Raw genomic sequence first — 18467 nt, forward strand, 5'->3', positions numbered from 1 at the left:
GAGAGAGACACTGCACCGAGGAGGGTCCCCCCGCACCCGGGCGGGGGGGGCACGGAGAATAGGCACGTGGAGAGGAGCCCACGACAGGTGGCAGCAGGCAGGGTTAGTCCCAGAGTCCTCCCGGCAGGGGGGAAGGCACTAAATGAGGAGGATTCCCCATTAGATCATCACCCACTGGGGGTGGAGAACAGGTAGGAAGTGTGATGGCAGCCAGGATCCCAACTCCCATCAAGGAGACTTGCGATGGGGGGAAGGGGAAGGGGAGGAGGAGGAGGAGGAGGAGGAGGAGGAGGAGGAGGAGGAGGAGGACAGCGAGGACCAAGACAAGGAGAGAGAGCGGAGAGTCAGACGCCACACAGCCAGATCGAGGCAGTAGAGGGAAGGAGAAGGGCTAACCCGGCAGCAGCCGAGCCTCCGGGGACAGAGACGTTCCACGTTGCTGGTGACACTCGGCCTGCTGGCAATGCAGCTGGAAGACGCTTCCCTGCCACAGGCTGTGAGACAAAGTGGTGAACCCGAGAGAAACGGACCGGCGGGAGGCTGGCCCCCTGGGCCCTGCCTGAGCGAACAGAGAAAGGAGCCAGGAGGTAGAGACAGGTACCACCTGGATACACAGGGACCCCTCAGCAAGGGTCTGGCTTGGGCTCTGCTCGAGGCAGGAGCTTGTCAGGGCTGGAAACAAGCTGGGACGGTGGGGGGGGCGGGGGGGGGCGGTCACTGCCAAGGCCAGAGACATGGCCTCACCTGCTCTAGCCTCCCTGGGCCTTAGAAATGGTGGAGAGGGGGCGCCTGGGTGGCGCAGTCGGTTAAGCGTCCGACTTCAGCCAGGTCACGATCTCGCGGTCCGGGAGTTCGAGCCCCGCGGCAGGCTCTGGGCTGATGGCTCGGAGCCTGGAGCCTGTTTCCGATTCTGTGTCTCCCTCTCTCTCTGCCCCTCCCCCGTTCATGCTCTGTCTCTCTCTGTCCCAAAAATAAATAAACGTTGAAAAAAAAAAATTTAAAGAAATGGTGGAGAGGCCGCTACTCAGAGGACAGAACTGAGGCCCTCGCCAAGCGGCCAGTCTGGGAGCGGGGGCTGAGGAGACACCGCAGAGAAGAGTCTCGTCCCTCCTGCAAGAGGCTGACCCGAGAGTCCCGTCTGGGCTCCTGCAAGGGGCCTGGGAGCCACGGCAAGATAGCCACGGATTGCTGGGGCAGCCGGGGAGGGAGAGGAGAAAGGGGCGTTCTTCCCAGAGTGAGGTGGGGCTGAGCGTGTGCTCCCTCACACCTGCTGCACCTCTACCTCGCCACCACACCCCTGCCTCTGCCCTGGAAAGGTCCCGCCTGAGGGCAAGCCACACCCTGTCCCTACACTACCCCAGGCTTTCATCTGCGCCTTGCTGCCCTAGAGTCAGGATACCCACAGCTACTCGGCCAATCCGAAAGGCCCTCTTGCCAGGTCACCTGACTTCTCAGCCCCCAGCCCTTGAAACCCTAGCCACCCCACCGGTGTGAGCCAGACCCTTCCCCTTCCCTCAGGCTCCTGCCCCACGGCAGCTCTGCGGCGTCCCCTGAACTTGGCTTCCTGGTGCCTGCATCCTGCCCGCTGCCCCCGCACTCCCAGGCCCTCACAGCCCGAGCCTTGAACTTCTCCAGAACCACACCTGGCTGCCGGGCCCCCGACGACCCCGTGCCAGGCTGCCTTCTGTCCCCACCCCCGTTGGGCCCCAGACACAGCCGGCCCCCGGCCTTCTTCTTGCTCCCCCTACCTGGCGCAGGTTTCGGGTGACCCGGACGTCGTGCCAGGCGTTGTCGTTGAACTTGCCGTTGACAGGTTCCACAAGGGCCTCGAAGGCTCCTGAGCCCAGGTTGATGACCAGCCAGACGGCCCCGGACTTGAGGGACAGGTTGACATAGTCGGCCGACTTGCCCGTGTGCAACATCAGCCCGTTGCGCTGCAGGGTGCGGAAGGCCAGCGTGATCTCGTCCGTGCTGCTCTGGATGGGGTTGTGGGACAGGTCGTAGCAGAAGAACTCGTTTCCTTTGAAGGTCGCCACAAACTCCTCCTTGCCTGGACGCCGTGGCGTGGGGAAACGGGAGAGGCTGAGTGGGGTGGGGCGCGCCAGACCTCCCCCTGCCCCTCCGGCGGCCCTGGCGCGGGCGTCAGGCCCTCTTCCCCCCCCACCCCTTCGCAGCCTGCCCCCCCTCCTCTCTGCACCCAGCCGTCTTTCCTGTCAGAAAGCAACTTCCCCGTGTCCATTTCCAAAGCGGGAGGCTGCTAAATGGCCCTCACGCTGACAGCTGACAATTCAGCTGCCACGGGGCAGGCAAAGCAGACCTTCTCGCTGTCTCCTCCCTGGCCCACTCTCCGTCCCCTCCGTGGTTCTAACAAAGGGATGTGGAAGAGAAAAGAGGGCCCGACTTCCCCCTGGAGCGCCTCCCCTGTTGGGGGGGGGGGGGGCACCGAGGGTCTCCTGAGTGCAGCCCACCTCCCACTCCTGCCTCCTGTCTGGTGAAGGTCATTCTCAGTGCCCCCGGGACAGTTGCAGGCCTCACGTGGGGGATGGGGCCGGCAGGCCTGTTGGGCAACAGGGAGCAGAAAAGGAGGACGGGGAAGCGGTGGAGTGGGGTAAGGCGTTGGGAAGACACACGGGAAGGGGATGCACGCGACAGCGATGTGCACCGGGCAGCAGTGGGCCACCGGGTGTGGCTGGTTCCGACGGCCATCGTACCAGTTATCTTCCCCGCCCCCGTGTTCTAGTCCCGCCTGAGAGGGCGGCGCAGACAGGCCCGAGGCGGGAGCCTCTGACGTCCCAGAGGGCAGGGGTGGGAGCCCTGAGCGCCAGCAGGTGGCTAGGGTTTGTGCACGCGCGCGTGCATGTGTGCGTCCGCGTGTGCCCATCAGCACCCCACACGGGGCTCCCTCCGCGGGGCACTTGGCAAGCGGAAGCAACGTGACCGAAAGGGCCTTAGGGATTTGTAGCGTTCGGGAAGTGGGTGACGAGTGACAGGACAGCCACAGCCTGTGGAGGAAAGCTGGGGTCGTAGCCCGACACCTTCACCGGCTAGAGCGCACAAAGCGGGACGAGAAGGGGACACGGGCCGAGGGCAGAGCAGAGGACCTGGACCACAACAGCGACTCACTTGTCCCCAACAGACAGCGGCACGGTGATGGCTCGTCCCGCTCACCGCACAGCGTGGGTGCGCGTGAGGACTGCCCGCACAAAGTCTCTATGGAGGGCGGGGGCTCTCAGTGCAGGCCCCCAGGCCCAGGAAGGAGCAGGGTGCAAGGCCGGGGCGCACGCACAGCCCTCAGAAGACACCTGCCCTCCCGTGAGCCAGGCCACGGTGGCAAGCGCCACGTGTGGAAGCCGCGGCTCCCCGGGTGCACTCTCTGCGGATGCCCTTCCCCAGCACACAACAGCCCCGCTTCTCTCCCTCCGGGCAGGCTGCCCGGAGGCTGTCCTCACTGCCTCCGGATGCCAAGGCACCAGCTGCTGCCCCAGAGCCTGGCACCGTGCTCGCTGCAGCTGGCAAGGCCCGGTTTCCTGAGGCCACGGGGCAGCGAGGCTGGTGGGGGCACGGGCAGAACCCCGCTCTGCCTACCTTCGGGCTCCAGCAAGAAGGGCCAGGAAGCAAAAGGGAATCAAGCAGAGACAGCAAGGGCCAGTGAGGAAGAAGGGCGATGCAGAGGGAGGCCACGGAGAGGGGGAAGGATGGCCGCTGGGGACAGAAGGGAAACGGGAGCCGGCTCGAGCACCGAGGGAGCAAGAGGTGGTGGAGAGGAGAAGTCTGGTTAAAGACAAGGAGCAAGGCTGGAGGGGACAGGAAGGAAGAGGGCCAGCAAGGAAAGGGGGACAGGGACCTCTAGGGAATGGAAGCCAAGGCTTTCTCGGGGCCTGGCCGTTTCCATAGCAACCAGGCCTGCTGCCCAGGCACCGGCAGAGCCAGGGGGCCGGAGGACCAGAGAAAGGAACATGTTTGACCTTGGCTTTGCCACACGTCCTAGTCCCTCCCAGAAGCCAGGCCTCCTCTCCCATTCCCTCACCTTTGCGGCAAAGGAACAAACGATCATTCAAAGGAGAGTCAAACGGAAAGAAAGAATAGAACAATCACGTGAAGAAGTGATTGGGACAGAACAAAAGAGGCCAGAGAGGAGGGCCAGGGGCTGGACCACAGCTGCCAAGGCGAAATGAAGAAACGAGGCCATCCCTTGATTCCTCTGGGCTCTGCCTCGGATCTCCTAGGAGAGGAGGCGAAGCCAGTCGCGGAGCCGCAGTCTACGCGTTCTCCAATTCCCGTTGCCGTCAGAGACCCGGACGGGCCCAGAGACAGAAAGAGGCTTGGAGCAGCCAGAGACAGAGGGAAAGAATTTGAGGAGAGGGATAGACAAGAGCAAAGGTGAACAGGACAGCCCAAAGATGGCGGGAAGGACAGAGACAGCCCCTGAAGGGGGAGGAGGGCAGCAGAACTTCAAGGGATCGCTGGAGGGGGGCGTGGTCAGGATTGGGGGACTGCCCTGCCCCCGGGCGCTCAGAGGAGCCAGACCCAAAGCACCAGGGGGCGCTCTCCCCCACCATCCCACGCACACCACCCAGGGAACTACAACTCCCAGCAGCACTAGAGAAACAATCACAGCTCCCCATACCCTCCACCGCCCCCCCTTGCACAGGAAAGGGGGGGGGGGGTCAGGGCTGATACTTGTTCACCTCCCATGGTCAGGGACTACGGAGCCCAAGTGCCCCCAGCCAAGCTGAATGTGGCCAGAAACCAGTTGTTGTGGTCCTGGACTTCTGAGAGCCATGAGGACCAGAGCAGCTGCCTCATTTCCAGGCCCAGCTCGGAGCCCTCCTCTGGGAAGGTCTCCAGCCCCCTTCTGCCCCTCCCTACTCTCCAGCACTACAGCTGTCTGTTCTGCTCATTTGGCACTTACTGCCTAGTAACATCTTGTACTGCTCCCTTGAGAGGAAGTGTGATGTGAGAAAAAAGGCCTGGGCACTAATGCTGCCTCTCCCACCAGCTTGGTGACCTTGACCAAAAGGCAGATCTCTAAGCCGCAGCTCTCTCCTCTGGACAAAGGAGCTAACCACCGACCTACCTCGCGGGCTGCTGTGGCATCTAGAAAGAGAACAGATGGAATGAAGCTTCATAAACTATAAACTATTCGACTAACAAATGACTCCTGCACTGGTGTGTAACTTTCTGTGTGGTTGTGTGTGTGTGTGCGCGCGCGCTGCCTCTTACTCTCGAGACCGATGAATAAATTACGTCCTCTGGACGATGTCTGCACTCTTCCTACCCCTTGCATGTACCACACTTTCTTGTAGCCATTCGTTGGAATGTCAGTGAGCCCCTTGAGAACAGAGACCATTCACCCATCGAAAATAAATTTGCCGAGCACATGCCTACACATGTGCCGGGAGCGGTGTGGAAGCACCGGGGAGGGTGTCCAAATGAAAACACCCAATCGCTGTCCCCAGGGAGCTCAGTCGGCTGGGAGAGGCAAACAGGTGAAGTGACAGTTAGGGGGCAGGGTGGCGAGCGATAAAACGGATGTGTGGACAAAGGGGACACCGGGCGGTGTCTGGGTTTGCTTGGGGAGTTCAGGGGAGACTTCCAGGGTGGATGGCCTGGCTGCTTTGTCAAGAGTCGGCTGAAAGAGATACCAGATAGTTGGGGAAGAAAGCAGGGATGGCAGAAATCCAGGCCGACAGAACAGCACGTACTACAGAAGGCAGGCGGGGTTCGATAGCCCCAGTGCTTGGCACCCGCGGGAGCCCCTTGACGGTTGCTAACTGCCCATAAACTACTTAGGAAAGAGACTCTAAGAAAGGCAGGCTCGGGGCAGAAAAAGGAGCTTAAAACCCGTAGCCCTGACACAGGCTAAAAGGCCCCGTGCTGGTTTCAGGGGGTTGGCGAGCGTCCGTTTCTGCATCCGTAAACCAAGGGCGACGAGCCCTTCCGCCGAAGGTTGTGAAGGCTCACTTAGGTGACCCGTGCATAAGATGAATGCCACATCTCCTAACCAGAATCCCGCTGGGCGGGCACCTAGCAGGCTTCCAGAACTTGAGGGTTCAACGGGGGGTTTACCCTGCCTCCCCGCCATTCTACCAGACAAACAGGTACTTTCTAGGGACGGGCCTGAACAACCGCCACAAAAACACATCTCTTTGTCCTCGAAAAAGGTCATCAGGACGGCCGGGATTTGGGGAAAAAGTGAAGGTTTGTGGTCCTTTACACCAGAGAGGCAGGCCCAGCAGTCTTCGTGGACCTCGGACGCGGTACAAAGGGACATGCTTGTGTTGACTCAGCTGCCCCCCCCCCACCCCAACGCCAGGAAGTACAGTTCTGAAAGGGACGAGGGCTGGGCTCTCTGGGGACCGTAGGGTCACTGACCTTTCGTTGGCTGGTGCACATCGCCGGCTCCTCCTCTCCCGGCCCCCCCCTCGGAGAACAGTAAGGACCCTACTGGAGAAGCAGAATTGGGGAGTCAGGCATGGGGGGGGCTACCCAGCCAGTCCCACCCCAGCCTCGAGGTGATGGAGGGCCCTCTCCGGGGCCGAGGTCCTGCTTGGAGGTACCGGTGGGGCAGGGGTGCTGCTCTGGGGACTCACTTGCTTCAGGGCCTCTAGGGAAGGAGCCAGATGACAAACCGAATCAGCCCCACAGACCCCTGAGACCCACAGCCACCAAGGTCTGCCCTTTGCCCAGGGGTAGAAAGACCATGGGGAGGGAAGAGTGTCCATTGTCGGTTCCGGTTCAGGAGCTCCTTCGTCCCAAGAACGTGCAAACAGGCCAGCCCTCAGGACTGTGCAGGCCCCGGCCTCCACCTCCAGCCTCTCCCTGCCTCTCCCTGCCTCTCCTCCCCACTCCACATCTTTGCTCATCGCACTTCCTCTGCAGAGACTGAGCTGCGGCTCTTCAACTCCTGCAAAAGCCTGACACAGGCTCCCCTCCACCAGAACCTTCTGGATTCACACGCCGAAGACCTCTTGTGTCCTCTGCCCATCCTCGAGGCTAACCTGGCTTTTGGTCTACACCTGGCTCTCTTACTCGTGAGTGCTCTTAATGTCACCTCTGTCCCCTTCTTTGCCGACCAGGTCATGGGGCTTCCCAGGGGCAGGGCCACCATTTCTGTTTGCTCTGTGTCCCTTGAAATCGTGTCTCCAGCAGGGCTATGCACACCGAAAGGGGTTCTGCCTGGCTGGACTCATCACATGCATGGGGAAGGCCTTTCTCAGGGATGGCTTCCCACCTCCCCCCATGGGCTCATCAACCCCTGGGCCTCCTCTCCAAAGGCCCCTGCGGGCACATGTCACCGCATCTGGGTTCCAGGCTGGCTCGCGCTCTCCACCCACCCCTGCCAGTGACTAGTGCACTCAGCGTCTGGCTCCCAGGTGCCCATGCCTATGGCCAGACCCCACAGAATGCCTTCTGGAGGGGAACTCAAGAATGGAGTTGAAAAGTCCGTGTCTGAGCCCCCCCATTCCACCTCAACCCCAAATCCCCAGAACTAAAAGCTAGAATAACACCTGAGCCGTGGGCCCTTCAGGGGCGGGGGCGGGGTTCTGGATGCTCCAGGTCTTTCTCTATGACAAAGGTGAGCCACAGCCAGCACCCCCAGAGCCAGGCCTTGAGAGGCAAGAAGGATGTGAGCGAACCGACCAGGTCCTGACCACCCCCTTGGGATGTCTTCGTTCTCCACAGTTGTTGCCATAACTTCACGTCCCTGTAAGAATCTCAGGCTCCTACCTTCCCAGACTTTAAATCCAACCCCAATTCCAGATCTGAGTCTCTCCCTATGGCCCAGTCTTCATCCTGCAGGCCTCTCCCACCTGCAGGCTACAGACCCCATATGGAAGATGAGGCCTCACAGAGCTCTGCCCTCGGCATGGGGAGCGGTGCAAAAGGGTCTAGAATTCCTGAGCCCAAGAATCAATGACGAGGACACCCGGGAGGGGTCAGCACTGGGAGGACGGCAGTCAGGACCCCCGGGCTGTCAGGTTTGCTTAACACAGCTTTTTGCTTTTTAAAGATGCTTTTTAAAGATGGGAGGGACTTGGTTGAAGGGAGGCTAAAAATAAAGAAGGCAGCCCCAATGGCACCACCACCTAAAGGCCACATAATCACTAATAAGTCACCTCATCTCTCTGGGCCTGAATGTCCTCATCTGTCAAACAGAGTCAAGAGATGTGGGTGAGGGTGGACGGTGGGACAGCTGTGGGAGAGGGGACACCCTGCCCCTCCATTTCCCCTGCCTCTTCCCTCCTCACTGCCACCGTGGAGGGAGGGGACATCCCCGCAGCAGCAGGGCGAGGCCAGGGAGGCTGCCTACGATTGGCTTTCTCCGGCCCATGCTTTTTCTCTTTTATTCGGGTCCGCAGAAAAGAAAGAATGACCAGAATGAGTGGAAGGAAATAAAACACCACCATGAGAAGGAAAAAAGAAGATACGCCACCAGGAAAACGCAAAAAGGTGAGGCGACTTGAGACAACGGCAGGAGTTGAAACATCTCTTGATGTCAGAAACCAAGGCGCGATGAGGGTGGATATGGAGCGCATCAGGGAAGGTCGGGGGGGGGAGGGGAGAGCACAGACGGGGGGTGGGGCCGGCCCCCCCCCCGCCCCCACCCCAGCACCCGGGGGGGAACATAACATAAAGACGTGACAGAGGAAGCAGGTAGGAGAGGCAGGAAGGAGGCAGGACAGGTGGAGGCCGGGGAAGGAGAACAGGGGGAGGAACAGAAAATCCAGGCGCAGGTTGGGGGCAATCCAATCCAATCCAATCCAAACCAGAACTTCAAACCATACCTTCGCTGTTTAACGTCAGGTGAGCCGGACCTTGGAAAGGGGAAGGAGAGAAAGAAAGAAAGGAAAAAAAAAAAAAGAAGAAGAAGAAGAAAAGAAGAAGAAAAAAGAAAGAAGAGGGGAAAGAAACAAAGAAAACACAAGTCATCAAAATCAGCCAGAGAGAGGGGAGAAAAAAGCTTTTGCTGCCACAATTTAAAAACCCTTTTTAACTTGTGACAGACATCGGGGGAAAGCCCTCAGCCCGGAAGCTGAGGAGAGGGGCCCGATGCCGGAAACAGAGGGTGGAGGGCACGAGGGGTGGGGGGAGAGAGAGACAGAGAGAGAGAGAGAGAGAGAGAGAAGGGGGCACCAGAGAGGGTGATGGGGCACAGGCAGAACCGGAGGGGGTGGGGGGGTCCAGGCGGGGAGTCACTGCAAGGGGCGGGGGGAGAGGAGATTTGGTTTCTTTTTTTTCTTCTTGCCGGAAAAAAAAAAAGGAAAAGGAGGAAGAAGCATGAGGCTGGGAGGGTTGCTTTTTCCTTTTTCTTTTTTTCTTTTTTTTTTTCTTCCGGGAGGCGGAGAGAAAAAAAAAACAGTCAACGAGAAAAAAACGATTCGGATGGAGGAGAAAAGAAAACACGACACACAAATCAAAGCCACCTGGAGAGAGAGAGAGTGTCCTGTTAGCGTGGGATTAAGTGGGCAAGGAGGCCCTCCAGCCCCACCCCCACCCCATGCCCTTACCCCTGTGAGCCTGGCAGAGAAGGTGGGCTGGGGTGTGTGGAGCCTGGGCCTAGGAGGAATCTCCCCCCAAAGGGGCTTTGGAAAGGCATCTGTCCAGGTCCAGAACTCCCAGCTGCCCCCCCCCCCCAAAAAATCTCCATATGGATTGCTGTGTTCCTGGATTCTACGAGGAAAGCGGGGCTCGGCTGGGGAGGACAGAGTTGGAGCAGAAGCAGATAGGAGAAAGGGAGACGTTGAAGTAAAGATGGGGAGCTCAGATCCTTCCATAAGGAGGACCGGGAGACTAGGGCCAGCGCTCTGGGACAGCAAGAACCAAAGAGGCCAGCCGAGGCCCACGGGCAGGAGGTCCAGCTCTCTGAGAGGTCAAGTTGACTCTACGGACCCCCTTTCTCTGGCCCGGGCCCCTCTGAGATGAGCCAAAAGCTGAATTTTGAAAATGGAAAACAGAAGCCCTATATTCAAGACCGAGGGCAAGACGGGCTGGGGTTTTTTTTCCAGGGTTACCTCGGCCCTTTGAAAAAGCCTGGTCTAGCCCTGATCTGGGCCTTCCTAAACCTTAGGGGGAAAGACTCTGGCCCATTGGACCAGCACCCTAGGCCCCAGAGAACACCGGCCACGGAAAGCCCTGTGCCAGCGAGGGTGGAAGCACCAGGTCCCACAGCAAAGCTGAGGACCCCTCCTCCCCCCCACCCTGCATCCCAGGTATCTAGCCAGAAGGGTGGGGGAGGAACAGCCCTTGAAAACCATCCCAGTGCTGTGCAATGGTGGCCCTAGGGACAAAAGGCCAGGCCAGGGTGGTATGATCGAGGTAGAGAACTCCAGGTTCCTCTGAGATGAAGCTGAGCCCAGGATGTCTCTGCTCCAAGAGGAAAGGCAGCCAGGAGGTTGGGAAGGGGGTGGCCAGTGGTCAAAGGCCTGGCCCCTGCAGAAGACGTGGGCAGAGGCTCACAGTGCCCCCTTCTCCTCTCTTGGGGGAAAGGCCGGGGTCCCTCCCCACCTCTGCGGCTAGGCCAGTTGGGGGAGGGGCCGCAGCTGCGGAAGGGAAGGACCAAGCATTTGGACTCAGTCTACTCCTTGCTCTGAATGCCCCCCTCCCCCGCCACAAACTTTCCCCAAGATCTATCCGCGTCTACCCATAAATCCAGGAGCGACACCCAGAGCCTTAAACCTTCAGCCAGCTCTTCCTGGCAGAAATAACCTTGCCTGCAGGCTCCCATCCTTGGAAATCGAGGCGCGGGAGCTGGGTGCCCTATGACTGGCCCTCTGTCCCCCGCGGGCCTGTGCTACTGCTCATAGGGGGCAGGGAGGGGGTGGGGAGGGAGCCACATCTCTCCCCTGGCAGACCCTTCCACTGCCCAGCTCCTAGGCAGCCTCATTAGCATGCAGCACTCTCCCTCTGTCACCACGGCAACCAGCTGCTCAGCTCCCTCAGGCGTGACAGCACCAGCCATGTTGGTGAAGGGGAGGCCGGTTCCCTGCCCGGGCTCCCCACGGCTCAGCCCAGCCCGGCCTGAGGGTGCTCTCCCTGACGCCTACTGCCACTCCCTTGGACCCCCCGCCTCGGTCCCCCAGGCCTGAAATCCCTGCTCCTTCCTCCTGCCCAGCCCGCCTGGGTAAGCCCCTCCCCACATCCACCTGTGGCGTCAGCCCCTCCTCCCACCCCTGGAGAAGAGGCTGGCAGTGACGGATGGCATTACCAAGGGTCCTTTCCTAGGGCACTTTATCTGGCTGCTTCTGCGTCCTCTCTCCCCGCTACAGGAGGCTGGGGAGAAAGGAGGAGGGGCAGCCAGGCTCCCCAAAAGGAGCTGCTGTCAGGGGCTGGGGAGCAGCCCCAGCCCTGTGACTGGGTTCCTAGGAGAAAGCTACGCCTGAGGCACAGCGCTGGGGGTCGGGAAAAGAGGGTGAAGCCACGGGGGACCCCAAGATCTGAACTGCAACATCCAGAGCACTGTGCCACAGAGGGGGTCCCAGCCCCGCCCCCCGAAACCACACCTCCCCACTCAGTCTCCTCCTTACTCTCCTACCAGAAGCCCAAGAAGACCAGCAGGAAGAGGGTTACAGGGGACAAGATCGAGAGACACACAAGCAGACACGTCACAGAGAGACACACAGATGCACCACACCTCCAGGTGTACACACACGCGTGCACGTGCGCGTGTGGGCACGTGCTGTGCACCTCCAAACCAGCAGGCCACCATGCTGCTCCCAAGATACGGCTCAGCGGTGTCCAAAGGGTCTCGTTCCCCACCCGTCCCCGAAAACCCAGCTTCCCTTCTTGTCCCTGTTGGTCCTGCGTGCTTGGAAGAGAACCATTCCCTTTTCTGTCCCCTCCTGGCTCCGTCACCTCTCCCCAGCAGCCCTCCTGCTCTCTTCCACGGCCTGGTTGTTTTCCCCTCCCCAGTTCTCTCCTTTCTGCCCCTCCTTCCGCTTCCGCTTCCTCTTCCTGCCTCTACTTACCTCCTCCTTCCTCCCATCTCTCTGCCCCCTTCTTCCTCCCCACAAGCCTCTCCCTTCAGGCTCGCCCCCCCCCCCCCGCCTCCCCTTCCTCCCTCCATCGCTCCCTTTGTTCCAGAGGAGACATGACATCAAGAGCAAGTAAAAGTCACATCAGCACTAAATCTTATCTCCAGCCCTCAGAAGGCTGCGTCCACCCAGACACACAGACTCTCCCTGTCTCACGCACAGAGGTAAACACTGACACAGAGATGCGGACGCAGATGCAGACTCTCCTACAGAGGCACACAGAGACGTGGGCCATGATGACACAGGCGCACACACCTCCACACACACTCGGGCACGTGTGCCCGAGCACGTATGCACAGACGTGCACGGGGGCATGCGGGCACAACAGAGCAGGAGAGTCCTATGAACACGTGTGCGCACACACACTCTCTCTCACACGCACTGCACACACACTTGCACACGCACACACATGCACTGTCTCATACATGCACCTGCACACATACACACTCCCTCACACAATGCACACCTGTACACACATTCTCGCCCATGCACCTGCACACACACGCACACATGCACGTGCACAGATACACTCTCACACATCCACCTGCACACACACACACACGTGGCACACATACACACTCTCACACATACGCACCTGCACACACATACACATGCACACACTCTCACACACATGACACACACTCTCGTACATGCACTCGCACACATACACACTCCCTCGCACATGTGCACACATGTACATACATTCTCACACACGCACCTGCGCATACTCATACAAGCACATACAGATACACTCACACGCACCTGCACACACACGTGATGCACACTCACACACGCACACCCACATACTACACTCTCACACACGTGGCACACACACACACATGCACCTGCACACACACACTCTCACACATGTGACACACTCTCACACGTGTACACACATACACTCACATGTGCACACATGTACGCACATTCTCACACGCACCTGCACACACATGTGCACAGATACACTCTCTCACACGCACCTGCACACACATACACACGCGACACACATGTGCACACACGCATGCATGCACTCTCACACATGACACATAAACACCCACACACGCACCTACACACATACACATACACGACACATGCACACACGCACCTGCACACACTCTCTCACACGTGCACATGCACACACATTCACATGTGCACACATGTACACATTCTCACACATGTGCACAGATACACTCTCACATGCACCTGCACACACACGTAACACACACGCACGCATGCACTCTCATACATGGCACATACACGCTCACACGTGACACACACATGCATCTGCACACACATACACACTCACATATGACACACTCACACACGCACGTGCACACATACACACTCTCATACATGCACCTGTACACATACACTCCCTCATACATGTGCACACATGTACACACATTCTCATACACACCTGCACACATGCATGTGCACAGATACACTCTCACGCGCACCTACACACATACACATGTGACACACACATGCACACACATATGCATACACTTTCACACATGTGGCACACATACACACTCACACACGCACCTGCACACACACTCTCACGCATGTGACACATATATACACACTCTCACACACCTGCGCACACATATTCACACATGTGACACATATACACATTCACACATGCACCCGCACACATACACACACTCTCACACATGCATGTGCACACACACACTCATACATGCACCTGTATACATTCACACTCCCTCACGCACATGACACATATACACACACTCTCACGCATCTGCACACAGATACACTCTCACACACATGACACATATACACACTCTCACACACACACCTGCACACACATACACATACATTCTCTCATGCATATGACACGTATACACTCTCACACATGTATACACACACGTTCACACACATCCACACTCACATAATGCACACAGATACACTCTCACTCACATGTGCATGCAGATACACACTGTCTCTCACACGTGCACTCTCTCTCTCTCTCTCTCTCTCTCTCTCTCTCTCTCTCACACACACACACACACACACACACACACACACACACACACAGATGGGTGCCTGCCCACCGGGACCAGGGAAACTGAAGACTTCCAAGGAGAAGAGGCATCTATCAGTAAGAGACAAGCCGAACCGCAGACCCCACAAGGAAAAATGGGTTCCAGCCCACACTCAAGCCCAAAGCACTTCCCTTCTTTCTTGCCCAGGACTCCTGCATCCTGGGTGCTCCCCCTGCTCCTCCCACACCAAAGCCCAGGCCCAGGGAGCTCTCAGCCTAGAGCTGCTGCATCCCTCCCACCTGCCACTTGCTTCTCCAGGAAACGCGCATGGGACACCTTGCCCCCTGCCCTCTCTACGGTGGCCATGTGGGCGCCCCCGCGCCCCTGCCCCCCATCCCACGTGATCTTCCCCTCTCGCTGATCTAGTCCACCCCCGAGGCGGGAAAGGGCCAGGGAAAACCACAGCAAGAGGGGAGGGTTCAGAGAATGACAGGAGCCCAGAGAGAGCCTGGGGACCGGCAGAGCCAAAGAAAGAAGTCCAGGGACAGAGCCCTAGTGAAAAAGGAAAGTAAATATAGAAACCAGAGAGAGAGAGAGAGAGAGAGAGAGAGAGAGAGAGAGAGAAGGCAAAACAAAAGACAGGGAAAGAATGGACAGAGGGACTCCGAAGAGAGGCACACTCCGGCCCTTGCCCTTGCCCTTGCCCTCGGCCTGGGCTGAAGGAAGAAGCAGACCGCCCCTACCTACCGGCCCCGTGGGGCAGGGGCCAGGGGCCTGCCCCAGTGTCAATCAGGGCAGAGAAGCTGCCACCCACCTACACCTGCTGCCCCGGGGACCCGGGCCCCCGCCCCTGCCTGCATTCTTCAGAGCCCAGAGCAGACTGTATGTACGTGAGCACCGCCCCCCCACCCCCGGCCCCCCGGCTGCATGGCCCTCTTAAGCCTCCTCAGCGGGGCTGGGCAAAAGGGTGCCCCCTCACTCACTTCTCACTCCTCCAGTCTCCTCCCTAAGAAGAATCGCCAGTCGCAGCCTGGCCCCGAAGACTGGGAGTGGAAGGGCCTGCCCTCTGCCCGGCCGTTCTCCCCAGCAAAGCAATAAAGAGGGAACAGGCAAGGGGCGGGGCTGAGGGAGCCGAGAGGACACCCAGACATCCTTCCCCAAGGGGCCCCAACCATGGGCAGGAGAGGGAGCCCGCAGGTGGCCAACGACACACCCTGGCACAAGCCCGCACGGGGATCGATCCGCCACCCCAGTGACCAGAAAGCATCACTCACCTTCCATGGGGTGCTCCTCTGTAAGCCAGCGAGGGTCAGGAAAGGGTGAGGCAGAGAGAGAGAGAAAAAGGGAAGGCTAGTTAGTGAGGGTGCCGAGGACGGGGTCTCAAGGGGAGGGATGAGTTCAAGGTCCCGGTGCCCCGCCGTCCCTCCCCGAGGCCCTGACACAAGTCACCCACGCCGGAAGGCTCTGCTAGGGACGACATAGAGACAGAGCTGTTCCCGGAGTCAGTGCCTCACACACAGGGTCACACGGTCCAGGAGGACCCACGTCTCATGGTGCATTTCAGGAAACTGAGGCCCGGGGCAGGGAAATGAGCGCTCAAGGTCACATGGAGAATCAGAGGCAGAACCAGGCGCAGCAGTCAGGCAGTCTTGACTCTCCCAGGCACAGCTCCTCCCCTGCCTTCCACTGTGGCTCAGAGACAGATGGGGACACGCTCACACTCGGTGACACACTGACACACATAGGTGCTTAGCGATCCAGAGACGCATATAATCTCTCACGCAACTCACCCTCGAGGCCTTTGCACACCCAGACCCAACCACCACCCCGCCACCCACCCCGGGGGAGAACAGTCACCCACACGCAGTCACAAAACACAGTTCGGCCTCCAAGGGCTGTGTGACTCCAGTCACTTAACCTCCCTGAGCTACTACCGGTCCCTCTTCCGTAAACACGACAGACATGGACCACGTCGTTTCTGCGGCCCCTGTGGCTCGGGTTCTGTGATTCTAGGAAAAACAGCTGGGTGAAGTGAAGTGCCCCCCGGGGCTGGATGGGCCACTTCAGGGGTGGGACGGGGTCCCATTGCAGCGGGCCTTTGGGTAGCCAGCCCTCACCTTATTAGGGGTCTGCCTGGGCCTGGCCCTGAAGTGCACCAAATGGGTCAAGAGAGGGTAGAAGGGGGAGAGGGGAGATGCAGTTCCTCCAATTAGGCTGCAACTCCTTGAGTAGGCGGGGCTCTGGCCTGCTCTGTGGGGGGCTGTGCCCCACCCCCAGCCCCGTCTCCAGACATTTCTCAGGGCCCACCTACTGAAGCCGCAGGTGGGAAGAGAATCTGCACAACCTACGAACATACAGACCCAGGGGCGCCTGGGGGGCTCAGTCGGTTGAGCTCCGACTTCGGCTCAGGTCACGATCTCGCGGTTCGTGAGTTCGAGCCCCGCGTCGGCCTCTGTGCTGACAGCTCAGAGCCTGGAGCCTGCTTGGGATTCTGTGTCTCCCTCTCTCTCTGCCCCTCCCCCGCTCACAGTCTGTCTCTCTCTCTCTCTTTTTTTTTTTTTTAATTTTTTTTAACGTTTATTTATTTTTGAGACAGAGAGACAGAGCGTGAACGGGGGAGGGTCAGAGAGAGGGAGACACAGAATCTGAAACAGGCTCCAGGCTCCGAGCCGTCAGCACAGAGCCCGACGCGGGGCTCGAACTCACAGACCGCGAGATCATGACCTGAGCCGAAGTCGGCCGCTCAACCAACTGAGCCACCCAGGCGCCCCACTCTCTCTTTTAAAAATAAACATTTTTGGGGCGCCTGGGTGGCGCAGTCGGTTAAGCGTCCGACTTCAGCCAGGTCACGATCTTGCGGTCCGTGAGTTCGAGCCCCGCGTCAGGCTCTGGGCTGATGGCTCAGAGCCTGGAGCCTGTTTCTGATTCTGTTGTCTCCCTCTCTCTCTGCCCCTCCCCCGTTCATGCTCTGTCTCTTTCTGTCCCAAAAATAAATAAACGTTGAAAAAAAAAAAATTTAAAAAAAAAATAAAAAATAAAAAAAATAAACATTTTTGCGGGGGGGAGGGGCGCCTGGGTGGCTCAGTCGGTTAAGCGTCCGACTTCGGCTCGGGTCATGATCTTGCGGTTCCTGAGTTCGAGCCCCGCGTCGGGCTCTGTGCTGACGGCTCGGAGCCTGGAGCCTGCTTCGGATTCTGCATCTCGCCCTCTCTCTGTCCCTCCCCTGCTCATGCTCTGTCTCTCAATAATAAATAAACACTAAAAAATAATAATAATAAAATAAACATCTTTTAATGAAAAAAATACAGACCCAGCAGGGAAACACACACATGCACACATGCATGTAGGCCCCAAGACACGCACGCAAACACACCAACAGCCGTTCGGTGCACACCCACGCCCGCGCGCACATGCGGTCTCCTCCCTCCGGCATCATTTTGTGTTATTTGCTCATTCGTTCTTAGGGGGTTAGCCATACTCCAGAAACACACACACACTGTCGATTATCAGACCTTCTACCCCCTCCATAATATACACACACAGGCTGAACGCAGAATCAATACCCACACGGTGATCTAATACCTAATATTAGATGCGTGCACCACCACTGCACCCCACACTCCTCCGCTGGCTAAAGACTCATGCCCGGTGATGAGCACAGCTCTCTCTTTTCCTGTCTGTCGACCCGCCTCTCTCCATCTGCTAAACCCACACACACACACATACGCCTTTACGTATCTACGTGGGTCACAGACACAGACCTTTTTTTACCTGCCAGCGGCATCCCCCAATGGCTGTGTATACCACGATTTTCTTACATAAACTGCAACACATCGCATTTATGGCAGGGGGTGGTGCTGGGCTAGAGAGGGGCCCCCGGGACAACCCCTGGATCCCCTTGGAACCCGTGGGTTAAGGCCCTGGTCAGTCAGTGCCAGTGTCTCCCCAGCACCCGTACAAACAAGGAGGCCCGGTGATTTCGAGAGACTCCAACATGGCTGGTATTTCAAAGAGTATTCCCACCTGCCGCAAACGTGGGTCGTCGTGCCAGGCTCCGGAAGGTGCGGCGACCAAGCTTGGCCTGCTGGCCGCCCACGTCTTCCCTCTCCTGGCTTCCGAGAGACCCACTGACCTCTCCAGCTCTGCTGCTCTTTGCTATCTGCTGATTCACCTGTGTCCCTTGCCTGCCATCACGGACCCCTCCAGGCTCAGTCCTGCGCCCTCCATGCTCCTCCCTGCCCCCTGCCCTCCTTGGCCAGAGCTCGCTTCCGTGGCTTAAGGACTCCCAAACCTGTGTTTGCAGATTGCGCCTCTTCCCTGGATGCCAGATCGGCGTCCCCATCTGTCTGCTCAGAGGTGACTCAGACAGCTCCCCGACCTCCAAGCGCCAGAGCCACGCCTGTCTCCACCCCCGCCACAAAGTGCC

The 18467-nt window shown here is 58.7% G+C and overlaps 1 protein-coding gene across 9 annotated transcripts in view; it reads right to left on the reverse strand.

Moving 5' to 3' along the window:
* The window catches only part of NRXN2 (neurexin 2), a 100296-nt gene that overhangs the window by 70487 nt on the left and 11342 nt on the right, over positions 1-18467 (reverse strand). For 7 of the 9 annotated variants that reach the window (XM_043581590.1, XM_043581591.1, XM_043581588.1 and 4 more), the window contains exons 2-5: positions 15316-15333; positions 8790-8819; positions 6376-6447; positions 1749-2050 (exon numbers count right to left, since the gene is read on the reverse strand). In XM_043581590.1, the coding sequence (XP_043437525.1) occupies positions 1749-2050; positions 6376-6447; positions 8790-8819; positions 15316-15333 (422 nt within the window). The remainder of the gene's footprint in view (positions 1-1748; positions 2051-6375; positions 6448-8789; positions 8820-15315; positions 15334-18467) is intronic. The other 2 variants (XM_043581589.1, XM_043581585.1) reach the window with 2 other exon arrangements.

Source organism: Prionailurus bengalensis, chromosome D1 (assembly GCF_016509475.1).
Source record: "Prionailurus bengalensis isolate Pbe53 chromosome D1, Fcat_Pben_1.1_paternal_pri, whole genome shotgun sequence".
Lineage (NCBI taxonomy): Eukaryota > Metazoa > Chordata > Mammalia > Carnivora > Felidae > Prionailurus > Prionailurus bengalensis.